Source organism: Phalacrocorax carbo, chromosome 2 (assembly GCF_963921805.1).
Source record: "Phalacrocorax carbo chromosome 2, bPhaCar2.1, whole genome shotgun sequence".
NCBI lineage: Eukaryota > Metazoa > Chordata > Aves > Suliformes > Phalacrocoracidae > Phalacrocorax > Phalacrocorax carbo.
This window is the reverse complement of record NC_087514.1, coordinates 46,371,185-46,383,285: the sequence shown is the minus strand read 5'-3', so window position 1 is coordinate 46,383,285 and position 12,101 is coordinate 46,371,185. Positions and strand designations below refer to the sequence as shown.

Below are 12,101 nucleotides of genomic sequence, written 5' to 3'. Positions count from 1 at the left end.
GGAAAAGCTAAGGTGGCTGGTACAGTACATGAGGGTGGAGGCCCTGAATGAAGCTTTTATAATAACTGTCTCATCGGAGCTTTCCTCTCTTCTTTCCAGTTTGGATTAGTTTTTTTGGCATATGTTTGCAAGAAACTCATCATGTCATTGCATTCAAACTGCAAGAGCCAGCTTACTATTTTGTGAATTTCCCTTGGAAATTGCTCTGCGATGATCTATCCAGAGAACATATATTTCTCTGTTTCTTTGGTTATAAGCAAGACCATGAGGCATTTATTTTAGTGTTCAATTTACTTGCTTCTCTCACTTTATTCCTATGGAAGTTTGTTTGAAATGTTTCTTTGAATTTAAATAGCTTGTACCAGTGTCATTTTGAGAAATGTCTGTCTTTGCTCTGGTTGGTCATAATGCCAGGGCAGAAAGATTTAACACAAGGGTAACTTTTTTTTTTTTTTAAAAAAAAGATTCCTACAGGCTCAGATAATAATTTGGAAAGCATAAGGATAGCTGAATCATCCCCATTCTGAATACAGTAATAATAATTGGTACATACACCAGCGTTAACCCATTAGACATCAAGATAGCTAATACATCTTTGGATCTTTCTTCCATTTATACACATTCATATGTGTTCTCTCTAAAGCCAGCTAGGCATTGCTTGCAGGTGTCCTCTGTTCCTGACCATTCAGCTGAGCAGCCTTGGCGGGAGGGTGTTTGCTCCTGGTCCCCTGAGAGCCTGGCTGCTGCAGCATCCCGTGTCTTGGAGATCCCAGATGAGGGTTTGGATGCCCCATGGTTGAGGTGAGAACCCATTTAGGATCTCTGACGTTTCCACCAAATGTGGTCTTCTGCAGGCCATGTCTGTTGGATGCCACTCTTCAATAGCCATGGTGCAGAGCCTGGTGTTGGGCTTGAGTGCTGTCGATATACATGTAAGGGCTGAGAGCAGGTGCATGCCAGACAGCTGCTTGTTTGGACTGAGACATTTCCACACACAATACTAATCACGTGGGGAAATGCACAGTTCTGAATAGAAACACCAAGTGAGTTGAGATGCCTTCAGGTTTGGATGGAAGTAGTGAGCGGGCACTGTCAATAGCTCTGAATATTTAGATGCCTGTACTCCCCTTAATACTGACATGGCTAAAGTAGACTGCTGGTTACGATTTGTAAATTTGTTTTTGGACTTGCACTGTGAAAACTAAGTCAAGGACTACGACCTTTATGTTTTTACCTACGGTTTTGCAGGTGGTGCACCAAGGCTGTAGTTTTTAAGCTGCTGTTTGAGTAACTCCAGCATGTGATCCACTCACATGATCCTTTACTTGCTTATCCCAAGGTCTCATGCACAACCTAATTAATTTTTTTTAAAGCTAAATGCCCTTGTATAAACAGCAACATCTATGCAAAGTGGGTAGGAGCTGCTATTTTTCTAACTTGGTAGTATTTTATACTGACAGTGCTGGTGGGAAAAACTTCATAAGGGATAAAGGAACAGAAAAACAAACTCTTGGCAGAAAACCCCCAAACACTCAACATTCTACTCCCCCCACACTCCCCCCCCCCCGGCCAATTCATCTCTTTTCCAAAACACAAAGGCTTTCTTATCTGTTTCCTTTGTTTCTTTTTTGTTCTGCAATTTTTCAAGCATTAGGGAGAGACAGTTTCCCAGCAGATTATGAGACCTTGTGGAAATCCATTTGTCTTTAGCATACAGTAGTTGCTAAACATATATAACTTTCAAATCCTCCCTGGGAAATAAGTGACAGAGACATGCAGCTAACCCAAACAACACATTTCACAGTAAGTGCTGTACTATCAAAAGGCCTTTGGAGTGAATAGCTAAATGTCCCCGCATTTAAGGCTATTGAGGGAGCCAGGACCAGGGGATCCTGGGAAGCTTGTCATCTTACAGTCAATGTAAATATTTGTAGATATACTGAATGGAGACTGAACTCTGCCAAACTTTTGGCTCCTGATTTAACCAGGAGAATTTCTCACTCAGTCTAGTGTTCAGCTAAACTAGAGACAGCAAGGAGTCATAGGCCTTATATGCCATGCAAAGTTCCACTGAGAACTGATTTTAAATAGATCTAATTAAACAAAGCACATCACTAGCATGCATGCACTTACATCAATGCACATGGTGATTTTATGGGTTTAATTTAACTTTAAATGTGTCTATTTCAGGGGCTAGCACTGAGTGGAGCAATTAGATTTTAAAATTAATTTAATTTAAGTGGTGTCCTTTTCCAGCATAAGGAGGTTTTATAGACCTTTTTGTTTCCCTTTATTGATCTCAGTGGTATTCTGTAAACATACTTAAAGAACGATTTTTTTTACAGAATTCACTTGCAAAACTACTGAATTCCATCATCTGCACACGATTAACATTGCTGTAGTACATATATACTTTTCTGTTATATAGTGAGATCAATATTGGCATGTAACTTTTTGATAGCTTTTTCATCATTTGCTTTTACCAAATGTCTTGTTGAAAAGAAAATTGGTGGGCCTGTGACAAGTATGCAGAAATCTTTTAAAATAACTTTTTAAGAAAAAAAAAAGAATTTGTATTTAAATATAAGCAATTTCCTGCAATGCTATGAGTTTATTCACAATGGGGTTTCTTTAAAGATGACAGAGCAAAAGGAAGATAATATAGATAAACTGTATTTATAATGTAGTAGGAGTTACAGGTCTTCACAGCAGTGTGGCTGGTTCTGTACTAGAGTGAAAATTATTAAATAAATCTGTTTGTTTTTTGTGGCCAAATGAAATGTATTTAAAAAAGAAAAAAGAATGCCCTAGTCTCAGAAGATGCATGAATAGTAGAAACTAGAACTGAATAGCTCTAATACTTGCCAATGTTTATAACACAGGTAAGTAATTTTAATGACCTCCACCTGATGATGTTCCCCTAATCTAACCTAATCTAACCTAACCTAATCTGCCCTCTCAATAGTTTGGAGCCCTGACTGTGCTCAGACTAAAAATCGCCACAAACATTAAGCAAACCCCAAAACAACCTCCTGAGAAGTATTTATACAAGATGTGCTGGCCAGTCAGAGCAATAAAACAATGGTTTACAAGAAGCCCAAACAAAACCTAGGGCTGTCCTGAGGAGGATGGCCTGTGGTGAGTCAATGGATAAACATTCTCAGTGCAGAAAGAGGAGGACGGGAGCAACAGCTAAAAAAGACTATAAGGGCAAATCTGTGAATAAATCCAAGCAAGCAGGACTGCCTGTGTTCTCATGCACCTTGGTCCTTGGAGTGTGTTTGAGTTAGGATTATGCTTTTCTTCCACCCCCCTTTAAGTCCTTTGATTCGTTTGATACTTGCATAAAATATAGAGTAAGTCCTATTTGAAGAAAAGTTCTCTTGTACTGCATGTTGTCTAAGGAAACCTCCATGTTATGATTAGATCTGTTATGGTTAGATCCTTAACAATTTATTTCAGTGGGAAAACTTCCATTGGATTTAATAGCAACAGGGCCCAAACTAAATTTCTGTGAATCATTTCAAGACAGTTTACCATTCAGGGATATTGGATTCTTACCAAATGACTGTCTTATTTAGGTCATAAGGCAGATTGTCTTTGTTCCACGTTATATCCAGTCTCATGGACATGTTCTTGAGATGAACCTGAAACTTAGATATCATAACTTTGGTGAAATAGCCTTAATACTTTAACACATTACGCTACTATAGTGAATTACATTTTGGAGAAAATGTTCTCACATGTCCTATAAAAGAAAAATTTATGTGAGATCTGTTTTAGTAGTGTGGCTACAGCTCTGTGTCTCTCCTTGAGGTAAATCTAATCATGTAAGAAAGATCTACTTGACAAAATCCAAATGTAAGTACCTCTTGTTATTCCATACAAAAAGGCATTTTCCAAATGGTAAATGACGTGACCTTGCTTGAAATTGTATTCTGAAACGGAGGACTTTGTTACATAAACACAAGCGTGCAGCAGCAGTGGCACTCATCAGCTAAGCAAAGCATCTTTGGGAGGCATTTGGGCAGGCTTGTAGTTGTGCAGGAGAAGGGACCCACCAACAGTGGGGACCCTTCCCGCAGGGGCTGATGCCTAGGCGTGGCATACTTTTGTGCTCTAACTGGCCCCTAGGCAGCACTGCTACCTGGAGGGCTGTGAGCATGGCCTGGTTGGCTGGCATGGCCATTGGTGGGCTAGTGCAAATGTAGGTGCCTGGGATGGTTTTTAGGCTCCTGTTCACTGTTTGTACCCTCCTTCTGGCTCTTCTGTGAGTTTTCTTTGCCTTCTTTGATCTGGGCTGCTACTGGGAAGGCTGATCCTGGTAAAGGCATGTTAAGCACCCATTTAACAACAGCCTGAACACCCAGCTCCACAGAAGGAGGGGCACCAGGAGACCATGGTTAAGTTGTGGGGGGCAAATGGAGACTGCCATGATGGGGACGGCTGGAGACCTGTGACTACTGGCAGCAAGAAAATGGTTCCTTCTCCACTTTCAGCTCTGCAACTGCAGAATAGGTTTAGTGCCCTGGAAGCAGATGGAGGAGGACACATGATTTAGTGACAACAGCCATAGGTAAGACACAGTGCCTTGTTTTCTTCACTGTCTACAAACAAGGACTCCTAGGTCTCTGAATTTAGTGTAAAACTTAAAGGAGAACTGCCAGCAGTAGCTAAGGACTGAGTGAGGGATTACTTGTGAAAACTTGAGCCATAGAAGTCTACAAGACCAGATAGGTGGCATCTAAGGATGCTGAGAGAGCTGGCCAATGTCTTTGCAAGGCTGCTATATTTCATCTTTGAAAGGTTGTGGAGATTGGGGGATATCCCCAATGATGGCAGAATTGTGCCTGTGTCCAAAAAAGACCAAAAGTTCACCTAGAAAACTATAGGTCAGTCAGCCTCACTTCAGTCACTGGGAAGATCATGAAGTGAGTCCTCTTGGAATAGATTTCTGGGCACATGAAGGAGAAGGATGTTGTCAGGACCAAAGGTAAACCATGCTTCACTGACCTGATTGCCTTCTATGAGGAAATGTGTGGGTTTGTGGAGGAGGGGAGAGCAGTGGATGTAATTTACCCTGACTTTAGCAAGGCTTTTGGCACTGTCTTTCATCATATCCTTTTATCTAAGATAAGATGTTACAGTTTAAAGGCTGAACAACTGGATGGTAGAATAACTGGTTGGGTGGTTGGCCTTAGAGGGTGGTGGTTACTGGATCATACACTGCCTGGAGGCCTAACAAGTAGAGCAGTGCAGGGTCTATCCCTGGACCTAGGCTGTTTAACATTTTAATAAATGCCATGGAGGAGACAATGGAGTGTACTTTCAACAGAAATGCAGATGATGTCAAACCGGGATGGTCGGGGCTGGACCACTTATGCTGTGAGGCTGAAGGGCTGGGGCTTGTTCAGCCTGGAGGTGAGGAGGCTTTGGAGGCACCTAACAGTGTGCCTCCCCTCCACTCAAAACTATTGGAGATCATTGAGAAGATGGAGCCATGGTCTTCACCGTGGTCTTGTCCACATGGTGGACAAGAAACAACAGGCACAAGTTGAAACAAGAGATGTTCATACTGGATATGAGGAAATACCTTTTCACCATGAGGATGGTGGGGTAGTGGCACAGGCTGTCTAGGGTGGTTGCACAGCCTCCATCCTTGGAGGTTTTTAAGACCTGACTGGAGAAAGATCCAAGCAAATGGTTTGAGCTCATGGCTGAGTCTACCTTCAGCAGGAGTTTGGACTACAGAACTGCTGAGGTCCCTTCTACTTGAATGATCCTTGATTCTTATGATCCTATAGATACAACTCCAGTTTGGCTTAGTGTTTTTCTGAGAAGCAATATATATTGGTAAAGGCTTTCTTTAGCCAATTCTATTTAAAGATGCCTTGGCCTTGTAACAGTCTTTCATAAAAAAACTTTTGCCTGCTTGTCTCCCCCACCCCCAAAGTAAGGTTATACTTTACAGCAACAGAGAGAAGACTCCTTGAAAGAAATGTCACTGACAACAAGCAGTGAATCAGCGCCAGCCCTTAGTGTGTTCTTACATCTGAAAAAGCTGACTGATGATAATGCAAGGTGTATAGTTGATGTAGACAATACAGACACTTTATAAAAACCCAGACAGAGCCAAGATCACAGAACCATATAAAGAGCTATCCCTCACTTCTATACAAATGACTGATTTGACAAAACCTAAGGATGTTTCATGGTCTTCTGCAATAATGTGGAACATTTGCTTTCCATGCAATAGAGCAAAACTGTAAAGTTGTGAAGATGGAAAAGCTGTGTACTGCTAAGAAATACCCTCTAGAAACTGCTGAAATATAATGGTATTCATATTGCTCTTGTTTAAAAATCACTTGGGGTTTGCACATATTTCTTGTCATTCGGGAAGTAGCTATTACCATTAATCATGTTTTCCCATTGTGTATACTGTGCTAGGTACAGTACTTTTAAGAGTAATACAGCGTATAGTATTTGTAGACAAAGCCTAAGGCAGGCAAATACAGATTTTTATCTGGCCTATGGAGATAGAAAAGAGGCACAGGATGAACAGGAATCTACTCATTTAGGAAAAATAAAACTCCTCTGGGGAAGTGTTTTACACAACAGACAGACACAGTGGCACAGTTCTGACAGCAACTCACCCTTGGCAGCATCTGTGGTTCCCACTGAGTTCCATTACTTGTTCTGCATCAACTGGTAGCACCAAGTGAGATTAAGAATGAAAAAATCCATCTCTTCGGGATTTTTAAGCTTTGTTTTCATTAGTTGACACTGAATTCTGCACTCAGCCACTTTGATTTGCAAGGTGAACTACTGCTCATTTTAACTCAGAGGCAAAATGCGGTTCAGAGAGGTTCATTTTTCCATAAGTTGCTGTTCTGTCCCTTCAAATGTGGATCTATACAAGATGGTGTTCCAAATTTTCATTGCCTGCAGTCTGTTTCATAGAACTGGGGATGGGTATGATGTGATTCGATGTATATGAGACTGTTCTTTTTCAGGATTCATTTAAATCCTTCCCAGTTTAGAAGAAGAATAATCTTGTTTCACAGCTGTGTAGGTGCCATGTATGAAGTGCATTGTCTTCTCAGTTCAGCTACTCGTAGGCAGGTGGTCACATCACAAACCATCAGAGTAACTGGCTTGAAAAAATAATGTTGTGTCTCTCAGGAGGGAGGACAATAATTAACAGCATATGGAAAGAGTTGCTTTTACCACAGGGATGAAAGGTACATTGGTAAAACAGGATGTGGGCAAATTTATGTTCCAGTTGTCTCTGTCTGTGGTTTGTGTCAGCCTGTGTCTGAGCAGGAGATTCTGGCTTATGGTGTGTCTAGATGATAGTCAGAATAATTAATGTATTTTTCTGAAACTGGAAAATATAAAACAAACCTAAAACTAGAGCAGTTCATTGACGTCAGTTGTAAGAATCCGGCCTACTGTAATTCCATAGAAATTGCTCCTGAATTTTCCAGAAAGCATCTTTATTTTTCATTTCACCCTACTGTCAGAAATAGTGGGTACTCATATTTTTCAGTTTTGTATGTTCATATTTCCTGAAACTGTGCCTAGAACCTGAAAAGTGTTAGAAAATACTGGAAAAATCCATATATGATTTGTAAGCTACCTTTGAAGAGGCTATCTTTCTAGCTGCTACCGCTGCAAAAAAACCTGTTGCAATGATAAGTGTAAGCCTGAATTTCTCCAAAGTGCTTAACTTTAAACTATTTGGTATCAGCCAGAATTCCAGAGGATTTCAGCTCAGATTAAAAATATTTTTTTAATGTGAAAAGTCATGCAAATTGATAAACGGGTCTTACGATATCCTGTCTAGGATGAGCATGTCATGCATATGGTTGAATTTATCATGTATCTCACACAAAGAAAGGCAATGCTTGATAAGCAGTTTTATTGGGTAATTACATTTTTTTTTTACATTTGCAAATAAAGCAGCATGATTTCCATCTTGAAGTAATTTACTAACACATTATAAACTCGTCAAATGCTAACGTGGTACAGTATGCTTCATTTCCTGTTTACTAAATAATCCTTTGGCTGTCTGCTTTGTGTCTTCCAGGTTGAACCTGGAATTGTTCTCTGCCAGGGACGTCATGGAGCCTGGCGTCAGAGTCCTTCACCTGAAGGAAAGCATTGCTTCCTTGGCTCAGCTTCTTGCAAGTACAAGCCATGGCGGATTCCCAGTGGTTTGCAGGCCCAAGCCAGACCATGCAGAGGTGTTCCAGGGAACTATTAAAAGGTAAAAATGCTATCAAATTGATGTTATGTGATGTTTCTGGCTGTCCATCAGGTTTTTTTTTTCTTTAAGCATCTGTTTGTGAAGATTATTTGGGATGGATATGAAAGTTGTTCTTACTTTCTTTAGCATGAACAGCAGGTGTCCTTTAAAGGAAGGACCTAGGTCCTTTCTAGTACAAGGTTATCTCTTGCATCAGGGATTTATTGAAGCAGCACCAATGAATTGATCTTACAGGAACGTGGAAAAAGGGAAAATTGCCCTTCAGAGCCTTAAAGGTTCACTGAAACAGTAATTTAAAAGGATTTGAATCTAGTTACTCATGAAACGTCCCATGCCAATTCAGAGCTGGCCTGCTCTTTCTTCACCATTTTTTCATTTTATTAGTGTGTGCTTTTACAGGAAATGAGTTAACATAAATCATATCATAGACGAGATAAGCAACAAAGTCACTGGAAGTAACATGCTAGAGTAAACAAGAATTAGGCTAAAGGAATCCTTGCCATATGGGGGACTCTCAAAAGGCATATAAAGTCTCCTGATAAATGAAGTATTTATAGTACTGTATTTCATATGACTGCAGGAGTGAATTCATCCTTTCAGGAAGGTATCTTAAGAGTGTCATTTGAGTGGTGGGTCATGAGTGGCAGATGCAGCAACTTAATTTCCACCTTGAGTATCCTAGAGGAAGGGAGAAGATGCATACGCAACTCCTACTGCATAGGAGTTCACACAGCAAAGCCCTACTAATTATGCTTCCAATAACTGTAATACAAACACATGCCCAGTTTTGTATTGTAATATCATAATCTTTCATAATTTGCATGGTGTCTTTTGTCCCAAATGACCGTAGCATTCTACATCTTTTCTTGAACAGAACTGTTTTTTTTTTTATGCACTTCTGCTTTAATGCCTTAACTGCATGGCAGCTGGGAGCTATCTGTGAGCAAACAGGGATGAAAGTATTTTCTTCTGTTGATCTGGATGGGGAAAAATGTTATTTGTGCATCATCAGTGGAAATTTGGTTAGGACTTGTCTGCTTGCCTGCTTTATAACAAATTTTCAAGGATGAACCGCTGGCAGCTGGATCACACGAACTTACCTCATAGCAATGTGGTCAGCTGCCCTTTTGGAGCATGAAGATGAGAAGGGAGTGAATATTTAATAAAAATTGTGAACTTGCTTCATTGACAAGTGAAACAGTTTGAACCTTTTAGGAAGATAAATATCTGCTTGGAATGAGAATTGTACAATGGAAATTGTTTGGGTCACAGTGCCTGCAGGAGTAACATCATCAATAAGTGCAGTATTTATACTTGTATATGATATGTATACTTGTTCCCTCATGGTGATGCTATCATAAATATTATTAATTAAGAAATGTGCTAAGGCACTAAAACCTCAGTTTCTGGGTGATAGTCTGTAGTGTGCACCAATCTAAAGATATTGTATAGAATAAACTAGTGTGTCTTTTCAGTTCTCGGCTGCCCATGGCAATAAAACTAGAAAGCACACTAACAACTGATCCAGCCAGAGTTCCTTTTAAATTCAGTTTTTAGTTTCATAATTTCCTTAATTCACCAAATCACTTTGCAGTGAGCGTCCCAGGCTGCTGAGGAGTATGCTCAGTTTATGCAAATAGCATTGTGCTTTGTAATGCAAAGTGGTATGGGAGCAAGCAAAAAGGAGGGACGGAAGGCTGATCACCAGCACATCCCAGAAAAAGATGCCTTTAGAGAAAAGCTGATGCTACCTGACAATTCCAGTAGGCTTATGGTTTGCTTAATCCCAGAGCTCTTTTATGATACATTCTGTTAGATCCTTTTAAAAGGGATGAATGAAGAAGTTTGTTTCCCTGTCACTTTCAGCATAAATGAGCTGTTGTTAGACTATTTTGAGTAAAACCAGGATAATGTTTTAAATGGTTGACAAAGAAGCAGCAAATGGCTTTTTTGGCTAGTCAGTTGCTCACTCCAGTGAAACCCATACAGAGGCATTGTCTGGGAGCAAGCGCTGTGTTCTGGGGTGCTCTGACGACATCCCGTCTGGCCCTAGTGCATGCCCAGCAGCCTGAGTAGTTGCCTGATGAGTTCTGGGTGCCTTGTTCCCAGCAGGGACCATGGGTGACTTCGCTGTTCTGCTGTTCTCACCAATACCAGGAAGGTAATTCTCTGCAGCCATCCTCTGAAACAAGCCTCCAAAAATGTGATGTGTCATGGAATTAGAATATTCATAACCATAAGCAGCTAGGATTTGGGTTTTCCATTACTCACAAAATTACAGCTCTTGCAGCACGTAACTGTTAAGACCAAGATGAGAAATGCTGTGGACTCCTTAAAGGAGAAGGGTGCTGTTCAACCCCTTCCCCTATGAGATCTAATGCAATCCTATGTGGAGGTGACATGGCCACAGGCAGAAAAATGCTAAGTTATTTTTCCATCTTGTACATCAATAAAGTTAAAGTGGAGGAAATGTGGCTTGCCTGGCATATTTTAAAAAAGGTGGCTTGGGGAAGATGCAAAAAATAATTGCCATGATGTTTTTCTTGAGAGTTGCCTTGGGCATTATTATTGATTCTCAAATGTGGTTTGTTTTTTCTTCTAGTACAAAAATGTTATTATTAGGTTAAAAAGAAGGGGGCAACAAGCTAATGAAGGGAAAGAAGCAAACAATCTGCTAAGCTTGCATGAAGGCAGCAGCTCATAATTTTTTAATACTGCTTCTTATTTATGTGTTTTTCTGTACTGTTTCTTCTTGTGAAATAAGCATGGATGAAAGACTAAATTTGGACGAAATGTAAAAGTTATTCAGTACCTGAGCGCACTTGGAAACTGTAGTGACGAGAGTTGCTGTACAAGGACAAAGTGTTGTAATGTTTTATAATGCATATGAATGATTCTGACCCTTTGAAGAGAAAAGGTCAATGTCAGTTCTTAAAAGCAAGGACTGTGTCCAGGCAATGTTGGCTGGAACTTGCATGGGCCTACAAATCCACCTCAGTGCTGGCCTGTAGCAAATACCCAGATATTCCAATTTTATTAAAACCAAAAACCAAACACCAAACAAAACCCCCAAAATCTTCCAGATCTGCTTAGTGGGGGCAGATTTTTCTCCTACTCTTTGTGATCTGGATGCTTACCCACTGGGGATCAAGGTCAGATCACCAAAGATGTTTTTACATGGGTGACCTAAATCTGAAGCTGTTATCTTCCCCAGTTGAGTAAGCAGTAGAGACTAAAACCAAAACCAACTACTAAAGAAAACCTCTTGGCTTTAAAATTGTTAAAGAAGCAAGCTGTAGCTGAGAAGCAAGTTTCCAAAACAAAGATCTCCTTAGAGTAATACTTTTGACACTTTGCCATAGGCAGAGCTCTGTGCATGCCTGGGAAACCCTCGCAGAATTCAGTTTGAGGAACGTGTGGCTGATGAACTTCATGCATGGCATTGATGGGGATGATCAACTTACTGTGAGCAACACAGAGGGACTGGCCTCCCCTCTTCATTTCTCCCCCAGTAATGATGATACTTGCACATCAGAATAAAACAAGCTGTTCTTTTGCACTGCAGCTGAAATGCCTCCCCTGTATTCCCTCAGCAACTGCAGGGAGGGAGCTGGGCTGTTATGAATGTGCTAGCCCAAAGTCTGCTGAGAGCTATAAATGTCATGCCCTAAATGGCATGCCCTCCTGGGTAGGTGGAATTCATTCTTCAGAGAGACCTGAGGATGGGACCACAGCCTTCCTTCCTAGGAAGTTTCTGCCAGAGACACTGCATGAGGCTGTAAATCCATATTGAGGAGTTGTTAGGAGGTCCCCTGCCTCTCTCTAGCCTTGG

At 40.7% G+C, this 12,101-nt stretch overlaps 1 protein-coding gene across 1 annotated transcript in view; it reads left to right on the top strand.

Moving 5' to 3' along the window:
* LOC135311925 (chloride channel protein C-like) overlaps positions 1–12,101 on the top strand; it is an 82,521-nt gene that overhangs the window by 54,684 nt on the left and 15,736 nt on the right. The window contains exon 13 of the mRNA XM_064442742.1: positions 8,090–8,269. Coding sequence (XP_064298812.1) covers positions 8,090–8,269 — 180 coding nt within the window. The remainder of the gene's footprint in view (positions 1–8,089; positions 8,270–12,101) is intronic.